The sequence below is a fragment of the Chaetura pelagica genome, unplaced genomic scaffold (assembly GCF_000747805.2).
Source record: "Chaetura pelagica isolate M959 unplaced genomic scaffold, ChaPel_1.0 scaffold597, whole genome shotgun sequence".
Lineage (NCBI taxonomy): Eukaryota > Metazoa > Chordata > Aves > Apodiformes > Apodidae > Chaetura > Chaetura pelagica.
In genome coordinates, this window is record NW_009953942.1 from 41,031 (window position 1) to 60,698 (window position 19,668).

The window sequence follows — 19,668 nt, forward strand, 5'->3', positions numbered from 1 at the left end:
CGTGGAGTTGAGTTATGGGTGGTAGAACAGGGTTTTGGGTGGTAGAGCTGGGTTGTGGTTGGTAGAGCTGGGTTGGGGTTGGTAGAGCTGGGTTGGGGTTGGTAGAGCTGGGTTGGGGTCGGATTTGATGACCTTGAGGGTCTTTTCCAACCAGAACAAATCCAACCTGGGATTCAATGGTGGGGAAGGTTCCTCAGCTCTGCTGCTGCTGCAGGAGCAGCGTTGGGTCTGTCCCCTTCCCCAGCTGTTCCTGCAGCTTGGCTGCAGCCAGACCTGGAAGGCAACTTGCCCAAGACCTTCTCCACCCATTCCTGCAACTGAGGGCCCAGAACCAGATGTCCTGGGAGGATTTGTTTGCCCAGCACCTTCCCAAAACTGCCCAGTTGCCCAATCCTGGAGCTCCTGGAACTGGAGTCACTTCCTGGCAGGGGTTTGGCTTTTTGGACTCGTTGGGCAATGGGCACAGAACATGATGGGGAGGTTCTTGGGGGGAGGAGCCACGTCCAGAGGGAACTCTCAAATAGCCAGTCCTGATTCTCCCTCCCAAGGAGACAACAAGACTCTGGAAACCAACATGAAGCTTCTCCTCGTGGCATCTTTCTGGGGTAAGTGAGGTGGGATTTTCTTTCTGCTTTTCATGGAAGCATGGGAGGGTTTGGGTTGGAGGGACCTTCAGGATCATCTAGATCCAACCCCTCCATGGGCAGGGACCCCTCCCACCAGCCCAGGTTGCTCCAAGCCCCATCCAACCTGCCCTTCAACACCTCCAGGGATGGGGCAGCCACAGCTTCCCTGGGCAACCTGGGCCAGGCTCTCACCACCTCATGGTGAAGAATTTCCTCTTCATGTCCAACCTCAATGTCCCTCTTGCAGTTTTCATCCACCCCCCTCGTCCCATCCCTCCCTGCCCTTGTCCCAAGCCCCTCCCCAGCTTTCCTGGAGCCCCTTCAGGCCCTGGAAGCTGCTCTAAGGTCTCCCTGGAACCTTCTCTTCTCCAGGCTGAACACCCCAACTCTCCCAGCCTGGCTCCAGAGCTGCTCCAGCCCTCCCAGTATCTCCAGGGCCTCCTCTGGACTCTCTCATGTCCTTCTTGTGTTGGGGGCTCCAGAACTGAACTCAGTTCTCCAGGGGGGGTCTCACCAGAGTAGAAGAGGACAATAACTCCAACGCTTGTCCTGCTGTCAGCAGTTGTGTCCTTGCCAGGAGCTGTTGGTCAATGTTTGGGGTCTTGCCAGAAGCTTCAGTTCAGAGCAGAAGCTGCTCTTTGTGTTGAGCTCTTCTGTTATGTTGACCTTCTACAGTGGGTACACAGGCCCCTTCTCCTGAAGATCCAGGAAAAACAGGTCCTGGCAAGCTGACCATGAGCCAGCAGGGTGGCCTGGTGGCCAAGAAGGCCAATGGGCTCCTGGGGGGCAGCAGGAAGACCCTGGGCAGGGCACTCCTGCCCCTCTGGGGGGGACACGTCTGCAGAACTGGGAGCAGTTCTGGGCTCCCCAGGAGGACAAGGAGCTGCTGGAGAGGGGACAGCAAAGGCCCCCAAGATGCTGAGGGGCTGGAGCATCTGGGGAGGAAGGGCTGGGGGAGCTGGGGCTGTTGAGCTGCAGAGGAGGAGCCTGAGGGGGGGTCTCCTCAAGGCTGGGCAGGATCTCCAAGGGGGCTCTTCTCAACAGTGTCCAGGACCAGGACAAGGATCAATCTGGATGACAGGAATCCCAAGGGCTCTATCATGGTGTTCACAGAATGGTCCTGGTTGGAAAAGACCTTTAAGGTCATCAAGTCCAACCACATCCCAACTCTACTGACCATAACCCAGCTCTACCAGCCATTAATCCAACTCCACCAACCACAACCCAATACCACCCAGCACAACCCAACTCTACTCAGTCCACCACTAAGCCATGTCCCTCAGCACCATCTCCATGTCTCTTAAACTCCTCCAGGGATGGAGATTCCACCACCTCCCTGGGCAGCCTGTCCCAGTGGTTCATGACCCTTCCAGTGAAGAAGCTTCTTCTCATCTCCAGCCTGACCCTCCCCTGGTCCAACTTGAGCCCCTCACCAGCATCTTCCCATGGAGAGGCACAAGGCAAAGCTGGGTTGAGGAAGGAACCAACAATGGGCTTTGTGGGTGGCTTTTTGTTTGTTTGCTTTGTCTCCTCCTTGGACATTTGAATTCAATGTTCTTCAAGGTCTTCTCCAACCTTGATGTTTCAGTCACTCTAACAGGGCTCAGAGTCTTGTCTCTTGCCCTGTGTTTTGATCTCCTGAACCTTGATGCTCTTCAGAGCTCAGGAGACTCATTCTAACCTCCTGAATGTCTTCTTTTCCAGCTGTCCTTGCAGGAGTCCTGCTGGCAGGTCAGTATTTTTGGTGGAAAGTCATCAAACATCCTTCAGAATGATGCCATGGCTGGTCTGGAGAGTTAAACGTGCTGCTCAGGTCCAAGAGACCTTGGTCTGGAACCTGTTTCTGTGGCCAATGATCTTCTCTGACCACATTCTCCTGATTAACTGAGGGAGAAGACCTGACTCTACCTGCTGGATGCTCTTGTCAGGTGCAGCTGGTACCTGCTGGAGATCTTGGGGAGGAAGGAGCAGGATGGAGCCAAAATATTGACCAAACTGCTCGTTTTAGCAGAGATCAGCCAGAAGTTGGGGTGTCCTCAATGCTGAGATCTGATCTCCATGAGATGGAGGAAGGTCTGGTGGCCTCTTGGCTCCAGGAGCCAGTCTGGACTTTCTTCAGTCTTTCAGACCTGAAGTTGATTTGTTTCCTGGCGTGATGGGACCTTGGGACCCAGGCTTGGAGAAGGGTTGTGGGTCCTGGTGGGTTCTCCAGAAGGAAGAGGTCTGAGAAGGTCCTTCCCACCCCTGAGTGTTGGCTGTAGGTCCTCCCTGCCAGGAGCTGAGCAGACCCAACCCTTCCCTTGGGGAATGTGTAGGAGTCTCAATTCCCTCCTCCCTGCTCCCAGTGCCTTGGAGCAGCATTTACTGGGAGACACTGGGATTTTACCCAGAACCTGAATGTTGGGGTGGGTTTTCTTTTTGGATCTCCACCTCTCCCATAACAGCTGAAAATGAACCTTGTGGGTTGGATCTCAGGCCAGACTGATGGTCCCACCAACACCTGCAGCTTTTGGCCAACTCAAAACCTCCTTCCCAGCCACCAAAGATTTGGAATGTTAGGATGTCCTGAGCTCTTCTTCCTCCTAGTTTGGTAGCAAAGACCTTCTCTGGGGAGGAAGGACCCTCTTCCTCCACCCCTGCCTTCATTCCTGGATGTTCTTCTCTCTCCAGAAGATGCAGACACCACCCAACTCGAGGTCCGCCTGGTTGGTGGCCCCAACCGCTGCTCTGGGAGAGTTGAGGTGCTTCACGAGGGCGTCTGGGGAACCATCTGTGATGACCAGTGGGATCTTCGGGAGGCCAGGGTGGTCTGCAGGCAGCTGGGCTGTGGGACAGCCCTGGCAGCTCCTTGGGAGTCCAAATATGGAGAAGGAGAAGGCCCAATTTGGCTGAGCGACCTCAACTGCACAGGGACAGAAAGGTCCCTCAGCGAGTGCCAGGCCAGGCCATGGGGGGACAACATCTGCAACCACGTGGAAGATGCCAGCGTGGAGTGCTCAGGTAACCCCCAGGTGTCTTCTACTTTGGGCCACATTGGCCTTTTTCCAGGCTGCAAGTTCTCATCAACCTGGTGGGAGGCCAGAGAGGCAGAATCATGGAAGTATGGAAGGGTTTGGGTGGGGAGAGACCTTCAAGATCATCTGGATCCAACCCCCTTGCATGGGCAGGGACACCTCCCAGCAGCCCAGGTTGCTCCAAGCCCCATCCAACCTGCCCTTCAACACCCCCAGGGATGGGGCAGCCACAGCTTCCCTGGGCAACCTGGGCCAGGGTCTCACCACCCTCATGGTGAAGAATTTCTTCATGTCCAACCTCAATGTCCCTCTTGCAGTTTCGAGCCATCACCCCTTGTCCCATCCCTCCCTGCCCTTGTCCCAAGTCCCTCCCCAGCTTTCCTGGAGCCCCTTCAGGCACTGGAAGCTGCTCTAAGGTCTCCCTGGAGCCTTCTCTTCTCCAGGCTCAACACCCCAACTCTCCCAGCCTGTCCCAGAGCTGCTCCAGCCCTTGGATCATCTCCATGGTCTCCTCTGGACTCTCTCCATGTCCTTCTTGTGTTGGAGGCTCCAGAACTGGACGCAGTTCTCCAGGGGGATTTCACTGGAGCAGAGTAGAAAGGGACAAGCCCCTCCTTTGACCTGCTGGTGACACAACCCAGGACAAGGGTGGCTTTGGTAGCTCATGTTGAACCTCCACCATCACCCTTAAGTCCTTCTCCTCAGGGCTGTTCTCCATCCATCCTCCTGGGTTTGCCCTGACCCAGATGGAGAATCTTGTCCTTGGCCTTGCTGAGCTTCCTGCAGTTTGCTCAGCTCTGCTTCCTACCCTACTTGACCCAGAGAAGCTTCGTACCACCTCCTGGTCCTGGAACCACCTGCAGAGCTGGGAGAGGACACAGACCACGTCCTTCCTTCCCTGATGCCCCTCAATCTTCTTCTCCCTTCATCTTCCGAAGCTTTTGACAAGCATTTGGGATGAGCAGGTTTCTTTGGTGCACCATGGGAGGTCCTCCAGGTGATCAGGGCCATGAAGACATGTCCCAAAACTTCTCCTTCCTTTCCTTTTTATTTGGCAGGAACAGAAATCCCTGAGCCAGGTCCAGTCAGGCTGGTGGGAGGTCCAAACCGATGCGCGGGGAGGGTCGAGGTGCTTCACCAAGACAAGTGGGGCACCGTGTGCCGGGACCACTGGGACCTCAACGATGTCCAAGTTGTCTGCAAGCAGCTGGGCTGTGGGGAGGCCCTCCTGGCCCCCACTGGAGCCAAGTTTGGAGCAGGGTTTGACACCATCTGGTTGGATGATGTCAACTGCACCGGGACGGAACCTGCGCTCTCCGAGTGCCCAGCGAGGCCGTGGGGGGAGCACAACTGCTACCACCAGGAAGATGCCAGTGCCATTTGTTCAGGTGACCCTTCTGTCCTCCCATTTTGGCCAGCCAGGCCTTAGGGTGTCCTCACAGTCAGCAAACCAAGTTTGTTCTGGTTGGAAAAGATGTTTTAAGATCATTAAGTCAATCAAAACCCAACTCTACCAACCAGAACCCAACTCTACCAACCACAAGCCAACTCTGCCAACCATTAACTCAAGTCTACCAGCCACTAACCCAACTCTACCAACTTCAACCCAACTCTACCAACTTCTAACCCATCTCTACCAACTTCTAACCCATCTCTACCAACTTCTAACCCATCTCTACTGACCACAACCCAACTCTACCAACCTCTAACCCAACTCTACCAAGCCCAGTGCTTCAACGATGTCCCTCAGCACCACCTTTAGGAGACACAGACACCACCCACAGCCTGACCACGTCCTCTCTGGATGTCTCTGCAGAATCAGGGATCAACATCTCCACCTCAGTCCGCCTGGTTGGTGGCCCCAACCGCTGCTCTGGGAGAGTTGAGGTGCTTCACGAGGGCGTCTGGGGAACCATCTGTGATGACCAGTGGGATCTTCGGGAGGCCAGGGTGGTCTGCAGGCAGCTGGGCTGTGGGACAGCCCTGGCAGCTCCTTGGGAGTCCAAATATGGAGAAGGAGAAGGCCCAATTTGGCTGAGCGACCTCAACTGCACAGGGACAGAAAGGTCCCTCAGCGAGTGCCAGGCCAGGCCATGGGGGGACAACATCTGCAACCACGTGGAAGATGCCAGCGTGGAGTGCTCAGGTAACACCACCCTTTCCTTCCCCACCCTGCAAGTGTAGGATGACAGATCCCACCACACACGTGACTCCTGCCTGCATCAGGGTTGGTCTCCAGCTCCAGGGCAGCCCTGTGGTGGGGACAGGAGGATGGTGAGACACTGGACCAGGTTGCCCAGGGAAGTTCCATCTCTGGAGGTGTCCAAGGGCAGGTTGGATGGAGCTTGGAGCCACTTGGGCTGGTGGGAGGTGGCCCTGCCCATGGTGGGACTGGATGTTCTTTAGATCATGGAATGGTTTGGGTTGGAAGGGACCTTAAAGACCACCTGGATGATCCACTAGATGAACTTCAAAGTGGCTGTAGCATCCTTGGAAGTGTCTTGGTTCTTGGAACAACCTGGGCTGGTGGGAGGTGTCCCTGCCCACAGCAGAGGGTTGGATCAAGAGGATCTTGAAGGTCCTTCCAACCCAACCCATTCCATGATGCTATGGTAAGAGAGGGACCCAACTCATCATCTCATCAACTCATCTCATTGCTGATCTTGCTCCGTGACCGAGGGAGGACACATGGATGTAGCTGATTCAGGGGCAGGATTAAATCCTCTCCTCCCTGAGGTTGCTCTGGTCCCTTGTCCCACCTCTGGGTGGCAGAGTGGTTAGAATCAGCAGACTCCTTGAAGGAGACACCCAGTAGAGCCTGAAGTTTTATTTGGAAGGGACCTCTGGAGATCATCCAGTCCAGCCCCCCTGGAGAGCAGGGTCACCTCCAGCAAATCCCACAGGAACATGTTGAGATGGGGCTGGGATGTCTCCAGAGAAGGAGACTCCACCACCTCCCTGGGCAGCGTGTCCTGGGGCTCAGAGAAACAGAGTCACAGAGTGGTGGGTTTGGTAAGAACCTCTGGAGAACATCTAGTCCAACCCCCTGCTAGAGCAGGATCATCTACAGCACATCCCACAGGACCTCTGGGATGTCTCCCGAGAAGGAGACTCCACCTCATCCCTGAGCAGCCTGTTCCAGGGCTCAGAGTCACCTGAGCCTTTGCTCAGCTTCCTACAGGTCTAACCTAACATCCTCTTGGCTTTGGTGCAGAGGTTGACCTTCCTCAGGAAGGTCCAGTCCGGCTGGTGAACGGCCCCAACAAGTGTGCTGGGAGGGTTGAGGTGCTCCACGAGAACCAGTGGGGCAGCATCTGTGATGACCACTGGGACATGAAGGACGCCAAGGTGGTGTGCAAGCAGGTGGGCTGTGGGTCACCCCTGGCAGCCCGAGGAGGTGCCCACTTTGGACGAGGTCCTGACACCATCTGGCTGGATGATGTGGAGTGCAATGGAACAGAGGAGACCATCTTTGACTGCCAAGCCAGGCCCTGGGGTGAACACAACTGCTACCATGGAGAGGATGCTGGTGTCTTTTGTGCAGGTAACTCCATGTCCACATCTGCCCCATGTTCCTCTACAGCTGATGGTCCACATCTGCCCCACCATGGTTCCTTCTTGGGCTGCAGGTCCACATCTGCCCCACCATGGTTCCTTCTTGGGCTGCAGATCCACATCTGCCCCACCATGGTCCTTCTCGGGCTGCAGATCCACTTCTGCCCCACTGTTGGGCACTGAGCTCTTGAAGGGCAGGAAGAGGGAAGGTGGGAAGACCTGTGCAGTTCCTGGGGCAGGAGGTCACCATGAGCATCTGTGGTGGCAACAGGAGCTTGTCCAAGGCTCCCACAGGGTCTTCTCCAAAGCAGGGTCGGGTTGGGTTGTTCTTTGGGTCCCAGCAGCCACAAACACGTGGGTACAACCCAACCTCAAGACCCCCTTGAGGACCAGAGTCCTTCTCACTTCTAGAAGGCAAGTCTGGTGTCAGACAGATCCAGGGAGAAGATTGTCCTTCACTTTGCTCCCTCTCCCTGCAGTTAACAAGATCTTGGATGAGCCAGAAGCACCTTGAGGGCCAGACCAGCCCCACCAGACCATGTCCAATCTTGCCACAGGAAGATGGACCAGATGAGAAGACAAAGGGCAGGGATGTTTCAGAACCATCAGGAAACCCAGGGCTTGGCAAAACCACCTCACCCTTTAGAAGATCTGCAGACCTGGTGGGAACTTCACTGGTGGAAAACCCACCTCAACAGGTTCTTCCCACCAAAAAGCAAACGTCACAATAAAGTTCTACAAAAACTGAACATCTGGTGGTCTCATAAATTGCTGGTGGGCATCTGCTGCCTGGCCACGAGTCTGGCAGGGACGTGTTGGTCCAACGTGATGAAGATGTGTCCATATCCATGTCCCAACCATGTCCTGGGCTGTGTCACCAGCCACGTGGCCAGCAGGTCAAAGGAGGGGATTGTCCCCTCTGCTCTGCTCTGGTGAGACCCCACCTGGAGAATTGGGTCCAGTTCTGGAGCCCCCAACACAAGGAGGACATGGAGAGAGTCCAGGGGAGCCACAGAGATGATCCCAGGGCTGGAGCAGCTCTGGGACAGGCTGGGAGAGTTGGGGTGTTGAGCCTGGAGAAGAGAAGGCTCCAGGGAGACCTTAGAGCAGCTTCCAGTGCCTGAAGGAGCTCCAGGAAAGCTGGATCCACTTAGATGTTCTTCAGGGTAGCTGCTCCATCCCTGGCAGTGTCCAAGGGCAGGTTGGATGGGGCTTGGAGCAGCCTGGGCTGGTAGGAGGGGTCCCTGCCTATGAAGGGGGTGGGATCTAGATGATCTTGAAGGTCCCTCCAACCCAAACCATCCCATGATTCCATGGTCTGAAGTTCTCTGAGGTCTCTTTAAAGAGTCTCTCCCACTTTTTATGGATCCCATAAATCTCCAGCCCCACCCCTTTTATTTTCCTTTCACTTTCACCCTCGAGGTCACCTGGGAATCCAAGGGTAAGTTTTATGGTCAGGATTGCAGTGGCTGGGGAGGTCCAAAGGTGCCTTCAGAGGCTGGAGAGCACCCACAGGAGCTGCTGGATTTCTGGAGCTCCAGGTTTGGATTTTTCTCCCTCCACTCAATTATTCATTTGGTTCCTTCTCTTGGGATGATCTCTGGGTGGTTCCTCCTCCTTCTAGATCCTGGGAATCTCGTTGGTGGGTGGGTGGGCTTGGAATCTGGTCCCCTTGTCCCACTGGTGGAACCGTCCTGGTCGTGATTTATTTTCTTCTCCTGTAAAAAAAGTAAAATAGAAGGAGGTTTTGGGAAATGTTGGGGTCGTTTTGGGTGATGATGAGGAGGGAAAACTCCAGGAGGACATTTCACTTGGGTGGTGGCCCAGAAACCACCAGCCAAGGACCCACCCCCTGGTGGGAGGAGAGAAGCAAAGGTGGGACCTGCCTGGAGAACCTCGAGTTCTTCAGGAGGAGGAGGAGGAAGGAGGAAGAGGAGGAAGGAGGAGGAGGAGGAAGGAGGAAGGAGGAGAAGGAAGAAGAGGAGGAAAAAGAGGAGGAGGAGGGGAAGGAAGAAGAGGAGGAGGAGGAGGAAGAAGAGGAAGAGGAAGAAGAGGAGGAGGAGGAAGAAGAGGAGGAGGAGGAGGAAGGAGGAGGAGGAAGGAGGAAGAGGAGGAGGAGGAGGAGAAGGAGGAGGAGGAGGAGGAGGAGGGGGGGGGGGGAAGAGAGAAGAAGGAGGAGGAGGAGGAGGAGGAGGGGGAGGGAGGAAGAGGAGGAGGACGGAGGAGGAGGAGGAGGAAGAAGAGAAGGAGGAGGAGGAAGGAGGAGGAGGAAGAGGAGGACGAGGAAGGAGGAGGAGGAGGAAGGAGGAGAAAGAAGAGGAGGAAGGAGGAGGCAGAAGAGGAGGAGAAGGAGGAGGAAGAGGCTCTTTCTCAGGAGAAGCTGCCACCTCTTCTGGGTTCCTGAGGTGGGTTTTAGACAGAACCTTGATGGTTTTGTTTAAATTCTGTGGGTTTATGTTTCTTTTTATTTCATTTTTATCTTAATTTAAATTGATATTTGTTTTATTTTTATTGGTTTATTTTTATTTTCATAATTTGATTTTTATAATTTGATTTTTATTCCTAGAATTGTATTGGGTTTTTTTTCAAGTATTTATTTTTATTTACAAGTTGCTTTAAAATCTTTTTTATTTTTACTTTTATTTAAGCTTTATTTTTATTGTGATTTTTATTTTAATTTTCTTTTTATTGATTTTTTTTCCTTTCCCTTTTGCTTTTTCTTTTCCTTTTCCTTTTTTTCCTTTCCTTTCCTTTTCCTTTTCCTTTTTTACTTTTCCTTTTTTCCTTTTCCTTTCCTTTTTCCTTTTTTTCTTTTCCTTTTCCTTTTTTCCTTTCCTTTTCCTTTCCTTTCCTTTTTTCCTTTTTCTTTTCCTTTTTTCCTTTTCCTTTTCCTTTTTTCCTTTCCTTTTCCTTTCCTTTCCTTTTTTTCTTTTTCTTTTCCTTTTTTCCTTTTTCTTTTCCTTTTTCCTTCTCCTTTTTCCTTTTCCTTTTCTTTTCCTTTTCCTTTTCTTTTCCTTTTCCTTTTCCCGTTTCCTTTTCTTTTCCTTTTCCTTTTTCCTTTTCCTTTTTCCTTTTCCTTTTTCCGTTTCCTTTCCTTTTCCTTTTCCTTTTCTTTTCTTTTTCCTTTTCACTTTCCTTTTCCTTTTCCTCTCAGCTGTGCAACCCCTCACATCATTTATTGTCCATTCCAGCCCAGACTTGTCTTCTACATGGATATGAAGCTCTTGGTCCAGCTGGCAGCATTTGCCTTCATCTCCCTCTTGGTGCCCACACATCATCTCACTGAAGGTAATTTTGTTCCTCAGGAGATTATTTTTACTCTCCAAATCCATGTCAGGGTCTCTGATGGGTTGGAACTGGTGACCCTTCCTCCTGCACTGGAGGAGAACCATTCATGATGGTGGTAGCACCTCCATGAGAAGATATTTAAGAAGAGTGGGGAGAAAAAATAAAACCCATGGTGAAGACCATGCTTGGGCAGGTTGTCCTACAGGTTAACCTACCCCATGGAGGTCCATGGTGGAGCAGATGTTCCCCAGGAACCCATGGGGGTCCATGGTGGAGCAGATGTTCCCCAGGAACCCATGGGGGTCCATGGTGGAGCAGATGTTCCCCACATGTTGTCAACACCCCAAAGGGAGGTGGGGAGGTCATTTTGACTTGCAGAATGGTTGGGTGCAGGTCATCTGGAATGGGGGTGGCCTTGAACCACTGGTTTTAAGAAGGGCAACCAACTGGTGAAGGGTCTGGAGAACAAGTCCCATGAGGAGAGGCTTCTGGAGAAGACCTCTGTGTTTCTCTCTTGTAGGGAGTGTCCATGATCCCCTGCTGGTCCTGGATGGTTATGAGGATGGTGGGATTCGACTCAAGTGTTTCTCTGAGAGGTCGTTTGCTGAAGTCCAGGTGCTGTGGAGAGATGGTCAGGGAGGCACCACCAGTGGGACTCCTGTGGCCACCACTGCCAATGCCACCAGCTCCATCGTCCTGAAACCAGGGGCTGGAAACTCCATGTCCTGCAAAATACTTGATAAAGAGCTGAAGACGTGGACGGAATCTTCAGTTGTCATTGCAGGTTGTGCCGTGGAACCGGGGGGGTGGGGTGGGTTGGAGGGACCTTCAGGATCATCTGGATCCAACCCCCCATGGGGCAGGGACACCTCCCAACAGGGGAGCTCCAAGTCCCACCCAACCTGCCCTTGGGCACCTCCAGGGATGGAGGAACCACCTTGAGGAGCATCTAGTGGATCATCCAGGTGGTCTCTAAGGTCCCTTCTCACCCAAACCCTTCCCTGAGCAAAAACCTAAAAATGCTAACTATTAACAAATTATTATTATTATTATCATTATCATCATCATCATCATCATTGTTTTTATTGTTTTTATTGTTTTTATTGCTATTATCATTGTTATTATTGCTTTTATTAATGGTAATAATAATAATAAATATTGCCCAGTACATTTAATAATTAATATTAATAAAAATAATATCCAAAATAATGGTTTTGAACTTGAGGTGAGGAATCAAAGTATAAAGTTGCTGCTTCAAGGGAAGTTCTAATTGATGATCTGAAATAATTTCACATATAATAATATATAATAATACAATGATAATAACAATAACAATAACAATAATTTATAGCAACAACAAAACAACAATAATGATAATGATAATAATAATTATTATAATAACAATAATAATAATAACAACAACCAATCTAATAATCTAATTTAACAATAATATAATTTGTATAAAGATTAATTTATCTTAACTTTAGGCAGGTCATCAAAATATAAAGTTGATCGTTCCAGGGAAGTTCTAACTGATTATCTGAAATAATAATTAATAATAATAACAATAATAATAATAATAACAACAACACAATAAATATATAATAGACAATATATTAACTAATATAATAATAAAGAACAGAATCATTTAATATTAGAACAATATTATTTATATACAAATAATTCTGTGTAACTTCAGGAGTGTAATCCAAGTTTAAATTTGCTGAAGGAAAGTTCTAACAGATTATCTGAAATATGTTCATAGATTAATATTAATATTAATGATGTATGATATAACAATACATAATAATATCATTATTCAATTGCTGATGACATTATTTCTGTCCAAATTAATTCTAAGTCCAGGCATGGAATGAAAGCACAAGGTTCCTGGTTCAAGGGAGGTTCTAACTGGTGATCTGAAGTGTTTGAATATATAACAATACATTTAATAGCATCTAGAAAATGCTATAATCAAATAATAATTTATTGTTATTTTAATAACTATTTTAAATATAATTATTATAATGTTTTATATATAATTAATTTTGTTTAACTTTAGGCATGTAATTAAAATATCAAGTTGCTGGTTGAAGGGAAGTTCTGATTGATGATCTGAATTAATGTCATATATAATAATAATAATAATAACAATAATAATAATACAATAAATAGATAATAGGCAATATAATAAATAATATAATAAAACCATAATTTAATATAACAATATGATTTATATACAAATAATTCTCTTTAAGTTTGGGCATGGAATGAAAGCATAAAGTTGCTGGTTGAAGGGAAGTTGTAATTGATGGTCTTAAATAATTTAGTATATAATAACAAATTATAATATAGAGTAATAATTATATAATAATAACAACAATTATTATTACAATAATAATAGTGATAATAATGTTTATAATAACGATGGTTATTATTATAATGATTATGGTAATAATTATAATAATGATGATAATAACAACAATAATGATGATGATGATGATAAATCAATGTTGTTTACCTTGATGTGTATAATTGACATAGAAAGGTGCTGGTCGAAGGGATCCCAGAATTCATGAGGCTCAAAAAGCCTCTGAGACCCTCAAGTCCCCCCTGTGACCAACACCCCCACATCTCCAGCCCAGGGCACCAAGTGCCACCTCCAGCCCTTCCTGGAGCACCTGCAGGGCTGGTGCCTCCACCACTGCCCTGGGCAGCCCATCCCAAGGTCTCATCACCTTCTCCATGAGGAGGAGCTTCCTGATGTCCAACCTAAACCTCCCCTGGAGCAGCTCCAGGCCCTCTCATCCTGTCACTGGTTTCCCGGGAGAAGAGCCCAGACCCCACCTGAGCAAGACCCTCCTCAGATTGTAGAGAGTGAGAAGGTCCCCCCTGAGTCTCCTCCAGGCTAAACAACCCCAGGTCCCTCAGCCTCTCCTCAAACTTCCCCTCCAGTCCCTTCACCAGCCTTGTTATCTCCCCGGGACCAACATCTCAAGACCTTTCTTGGAGTGAAGAGCCCAGAACTGGACATGGGAAAGGAGGAGAATCATCCCCACTCCTGCTGGCCACACTGTTCCTGCCACAAGCCAGGTGGCCTTCTGAACCCCCTGGGCACCCTGCTGGCTCGTGTCCCACCAGTTGTCAACCAGTACTCCCAGTTCCCTCTCTGCTGGGCCACTCTCCAGCCACTCTTCCCTCAGCCTGTAGCGTCGCTTGGGGTGATTGTGGCCAAAGTGTTTAGACCCGACACTTGGTCTTGTTGAACCTCTTCCCGCTGGGATCTCTAACTGATGTTCTGGGCTCATTTGCAGATGTCTTCTTCCCTGCCACCTCCCCCTGGTTGGCTGCCTTCATGGTCATCCTGTTCTTGGGCGTCTTCCTGGTTCTGGCTGCAGTTTATCAACTCCGGAGTAAGTTCCACCTTTGATGCCAAAGGGATGGAAGCTTCACCCGAGCATCCATCCTACCATCCAACCACCCACCGAGACGATGGAAGCTGCTTCTGATCCAGTTGGAGGCACCACCACCATGTCCAGAGTTATCCGGGGAGGTTCCAGCCTTGGTCAAGGCTTGGTTTCCTGGTGACACCAAACTGGATGGGGTGGTGACACCCCAGAGGGTTGTCCTGCCACCCAGCGTGACCTGGATAGGCTGAAGGGTTGGGTGGGAAGGAGGAACCTCGTGAGGTTCACCAAGGGCAAGTGTGAAGTTCTGCATCTGGGGAGGAACGAGCCCAGGGGGCTGCACAGGGTGGGGAGCAGCTCTGGGGACAAGGACCTCAGGGTCCTGGTGGGCAACAGGGCTCGTCCCACCTCCTGTCCTGGCTCCTCCTCCTTTCCCAGCCCAAAGGAGGAGGTTGGAGGGGTTGTGTCCATCAAGGAGCAGCTTCTGGCCCAAAGTCGTGTGGCTGAAGCCACCGTGAGCTGGAGGGTTGGGCAGGAGGAGCCTCGTGAGGTTCAGCCTGAGCAGCTGGGGAAGTTCTGCATCTGGGGGGGAACGAGCCCCTGGAGCAGCACAGGGTGGGGGGACCTGCTGGGGAGCAGCTCTGGGGACAAGGACCTCAAGGTCCTGGTGGGCAACAGGGCGACCATGAGCCAGCAGGGTGGCCTGGTGGCCAAGAAGGCCAATGGGCTCCTGGGGGCACTGAGTGTGGGCTCAGGGACCATCCAACCAACCTCTCCCTCTGCCCACAGACCTCATCCAATCCTGCTCGGTGCTGGGGGGGCTGCTGGGCCCTGTGACCACCATCAAGATGAAAAATTCATTTTTAAAGCCTAAAATAAGAAGAAAATAACATTTTTTGTTCTCTGTCTCTCTCAGAATATAACAAAACGATGATCCGGGAAAGTAAGTCACGTTCAAAGCATCTTTCAAATGCATATTAATTAATTAATTCCTATTGATACTTATTTTCATCATGAACATCTTGAAGGTCACAAGCAGCAGGAGAAATACTGGTATAAACCAGGGGGTTAATGAGTTCATTCGTTAACCAAGGGGTTAATGAGTTGGATTCCTAAGGTTGGTTTATGAAGAATTAGAGATTTTTGCCTTTTCTGTGCTAAAAAAAATGATGATTTCCAGAAAAATGGAGGTTTTGGGGCAGTTTTCCCAGCTGTGCTGTGTTAACCCTCAGCAGATGGACAATCTTCAAGGCAGGATTTTCAAGGCAGAATTTTCAATTAAAACCTTCAAAGGCAAAATTTTCAATCCAAAAATCTCAAGGCAAAATTTTCAAGGTGAAATTTTCAACACAAAATTTCCAAGCTCAATTTTCTAAGACAAATGTTTTAAGACAAATTTTTCAAGGCAGGATTTCCAAGGAAAACTTGTGAATACAGAATTTTCAAGACAAAATTATCAGGGCAGAATTTTCAAGGCAAAATTTTCAACACAGATTGTTCAATGGAGAATTCTTGATACAAAATTTGCAATGAAAAATTGTCAACACAAAATTTCCAAGGCAAAATTTTCAAGGCAAAATTTTCAAGACAGACTTTTTATTGCAGAATTTTCAAGGCAGACTTTTTAAGGACACAATTTTATGAGGCAGAATTGCAAATAGAAAATTTTAAAGCCAGAATTTTAAGTTTGGAATTTTCCAGACAAAATTTCGAGGCAAAATTTCCAAGGCAAAAAAATTTCACGACAAAATTTTCAGTGCAAAATTCTACACTAAAAATCTCTGAGGCAAAATTTCTAAGGCAGAATTTCCGAGGCAACATTTTCCGGGCAAAATTGGGAAAAGAAAATTTGAAATGCAGAAATTTTAATTCAAAACTTTCAGGGAAAAAATTTTCAAGGGAAAATTGTCAGGCCCAAATTTTTAAGACAGAATTTTCGAGGGAAAAATTTACAATGGACAAGTTTCTTCCAACTGTACCTGGAGGTACCTGGAAAACATTTTTTCTATAGTTTTTTAATATTACAAAAAAAATATATTTTTAAAACTGTTTTTGTTTGAATTTTCATTATTATTGTTGACTTTTAAATTATTTTTATTAGATTGTCTTTTGAAATTATTTGCCTTCTCTGTTCTTTTAAAGTCTTACTGATTGGAATTGGTTTTAATTTTTATTTTTAATGCACTTTCATTTTTTGAATGAATTTTTGGGGGTAATTCTTAAAAATATCATTTTTAATATCTTCAAATATTTCTCTCCACAGAAAATGCTCAAAATGAGATTCAAAAAGGTAAGAGGGGGAGGGATTTTTTACCTCTTCAATCTCTCTGGTCCTTTAGAGCAGCTGAAAAGCTGAGCTGAGGAAATCATGGGTGGTCTTGAAGGTCCTTCCAACCCAAACCATTCCATGATGATTCTATAATAACAATCTTGTCTGGTCTCATGATCAGGGAGGTGGTTTCAAGAGAAGTTCTCCTTTTCTTATGGCCTCCTGGTTCCCTACAAGTCTCTAATTCTTTCTAAAAGTATATTCATTTTTCCCAAGGATGATGGGATGGAATAATTAATTAGGTCAGTTTTGGTCACCTCTCTGGTCACTTCTCCCAGCAGGGTTGTAGCTGTGACCCTTTGTGTTTCTGGAGCAGAAGAAGTTAAGGAGACCCAACCAATGGCCTTGGTTCTCCATACCATTCTCCACCAGGAACTAAAAACATGGAGAATGTTCAGTCCTAGAAGAAGGCACTGACTGGAAAACATGTTCATTCCAGAACGTGCAGCTGCTTAGAAGAGATTTAACTCCAAAGTCAAATTCCCAGAAGGAAAAGTGGTTCCGTCCTGGCTCAAACCAGTTTCACACTGGAAGTTCTCAGGGCTCTCTAAATGCTTGAGGGTTTTGATTAGAGATCATGGAATCATGGGCTGGGTTGGGTTGGAGGGGACCTTTCCAGGTCATCTAGGAGGGAGATCTTCAACTAGACCAGGTTTCTCAGAGCCCCATCCAACCTGACCTTGAATGTCTCCAGAGATGGGGCCTCCCCCACCTCTCTGGGCAACCTGGGCCAGGGTTTCACCACCCTCCTAGTGAAGAGCTTCTGGGAGATCCTTTCCAGGGATCTCCTGGGTGTTCCTGTGTCCACCTCATGTCATGGGCCCAGCTTTCCAGGTCCTTCTGGATGGATCCCTTCCCTGCAGGGTGTCACCCCCACCACACAGCCTGTTGTCATCAGCAGAACTGCTGAGACACTCAATCCCACTGTCCCTGTCTCCAACCAAGGTGTTGGTTGTGTGATACCAACATACGTGTCGATACAAGCAACAAAGATGATGATGATGATGATGATGATGATGATGATGATGAAGAAGAATCATAGAATCATGGAATCATAGGGGTTTGTAAGGGACCTAGAAGACCATCAAGTCCAACCCTTCTGCTGCAGCAGGAACATCTGGAGTAGGTCCCCCAGGAACACACCCCGATGGGCTGGGATGTCTCCAGGGATGGAGGCTCCACCACCTCCCTGGGCAGCCTGGCCCGGGGCTCTGGGACCCTCAAGGTCAACAAGTTCCTCCTCAGCTTCAGGTGGAACTTCCCATGTTGTCACTCGGTGCCGTTTCCCCTCCTCCTGTCACAGGCACCACGGGACAGAGATTGTCCAGTTCCTGACACCCCCTGCAGGTGTTTCTAGACGCCCATCAGGTCCCCTCTTGACCTTCTCAATACTTTTTCTCTTTCAGAGATCGACCAACTCCGGGAGAAACTGGGTAAGAGCCAATTTTTCTCTCCTGATGTTGGTTCTGGGGCATCTTGGGGCTTGAAGGATCCTCCAGGATTCCCTTTGGGTGTAGAAGAACCTTCCCCATTTCCAGGACCTGCTGGTAAAACTCAGGGGAACATCGACCGACCAGGGGACAATTTCCAAAGTCCCCTCTCCATTTCCTGCCAACATTCAACCCTCAGCTCCTCCCACCTTGAAATTCTCAGACACGTTTTCCTGGGTTTGATAATTTCCTATTCATTTTGATATATTTTTACCTTTATTAAATGGCATTTATTATTTTTAATTATTTTTCTTCGTATTTTTCTAATTATTTTTCCCTCTTCCTTTGCTTTTCAGAAAAGGAGGAGGAGAATTTGCAGAAGGGTAATAAAAACTCATCCTTTTCAAAGATTAATTCCCCTCATTCCAACCTAAAAAAACCAATGGGAAGAGGATTTGATATCACTCTGTTAATTAATTAATAACTAGAATGAATCCATTAGATAAATTCCATTAAAAGTCCATTCAATCCATTTATCTAATGGATTAATTCTACATATTAACACATGAACAGTCATCCTATAGGTATATTAATATACATAAACAATTAATCCTATATATTAATGTATAATAGATTAGTCCTATATATTCATATACACATAAGCAGATTAATTATCTCTATATTAGTGTTTAAATTAAAATATAATTCCTATATATTATTTATAAAAGGATTAATTCTGTATATTACTTAATGCATAGAGATTGGTCTTTCATATTATTTATATTATGATAACATATAATAAAATAATATTAATATTATTATATTAAAATCATTTATTAACATATAATTAATCATATCTATGTAATTAATTATATACAATATTTAATTATATATAGTGTATATATAATATATAATTAATCATATATATTGATGTAAGTAGATTAATTAATTCTATATCAATACTTCAATTAAAATATTACTTCTATTTATATTAATATTTACATAAATTGACTACTCCTATTTATTAATTAATACATAAACAGTAATCCAATGTATATAATGTATAATTCATATATACATAACCAATTAATCCTAGATATTAATAGATATATTAAATGATTAATTCTATATATTAACATGTTAATAAAGGGATTAATTCCATGTATTAATATATCCATCGATTAATTATATATAATTGTATACCTAATAAAATTAATGCCATATATTAATCTATGCATAAATGGTTTAATATTTCATCTTAATTAATACATAAGCAGATTAATTCTATGAATATACTAATTAATGGCTCCACCCTATATGTTAATATATGCATAAGCAGATTAATTCTATGGAATAATATATTAACACATTAATATATGAATGTATAAATAAACATATTATTCCCATAGATTAATATATGCATAATTAATATATATTAAGCATAGGTAATACTCCTACAGATGAAATATTAATAATATATTGATATATACATCAGCAGATTAATTTTATAAATATAAACTATATGTCTATTAATATATACAGGAATAGATTAGTTTTCTATATTAATATGTGCATTTAAAGATGATTATTCATATATATTAATAAGTACACAAATTGATTCATCCCATCTATTAATATCCACATAAAACTCTGTCCATGAACATCTTCAGAAAGGGATTAATCCCAAATATGAATGTATAATGAGATTATTAATTACATATTAACATATCCACAAAGTGCTTAATCCTGTGTTTCTGGGTTCCCCCCCAAAATGAGCAAATCTCCATTAATTGCCCCAATTTCCTCTTCCTAACGTGGGATTTTCCTCCCGTTTCCGGCAGGAAAAGAGGAGCTGGAAACCAGGATAGGTAAGGATGGAAGGACCTTGGTCCTCCAAGGGGTTCCAAGGGTGGGTCCTCCAAGGGTGGGTCCTCCAAGGGGTTCCAAGGGTGGGTCCTCCAAGGGTGGGTCCTCCAAGGGGTTCCAAGGGTGGGTCCTCCAAGGGTGGGTCCTCCAAGG

General features: G+C 46.9%; 2 protein-coding genes across 2 annotated transcripts in view; both read left to right on the forward strand.

Annotated features, from left to right (window-relative positions):
• Positions 1-7,709, forward strand: part of DMBT1 (deleted in malignant brain tumors 1) — a 34,725-nt gene extending 27,016 nt beyond the window's left edge. The window contains exons 15-19 of the mRNA XM_010001779.1: positions 3,323-3,626; positions 4,705-5,028; positions 5,463-5,818; positions 6,872-7,184; positions 7,675-7,709. Coding sequence (XP_010000081.1) covers positions 3,323-3,626; positions 4,705-5,028; positions 5,463-5,818; positions 6,872-7,184; positions 7,675-7,709 — 1,332 coding nt within the window. The remainder of the gene's footprint in view (positions 1-3,322; positions 3,627-4,704; positions 5,029-5,462; positions 5,819-6,871; positions 7,185-7,674) is intronic.
• A 2,695-nt stretch (positions 7,710-10,404) lies between these two features.
• Positions 10,405-19,668, forward strand: part of LOC104392387 (protein TsetseEP-like) — a 16,936-nt gene continuing 7,672 nt past the window's right edge. Inside the window, exons 1-5 of the mRNA XM_010001780.1 lie at positions 10,405-10,483; positions 11,004-11,267; positions 13,798-13,896; positions 14,807-14,833; positions 17,626-17,652. Of these exons, the coding sequence (XP_010000082.1) occupies positions 10,405-10,483; positions 11,004-11,267; positions 13,798-13,896; positions 14,807-14,833; positions 17,626-17,652 (496 nt within the window). The remainder of the gene's footprint in view (positions 10,484-11,003; positions 11,268-13,797; positions 13,897-14,806; positions 14,834-17,625; positions 17,653-19,668) is intronic.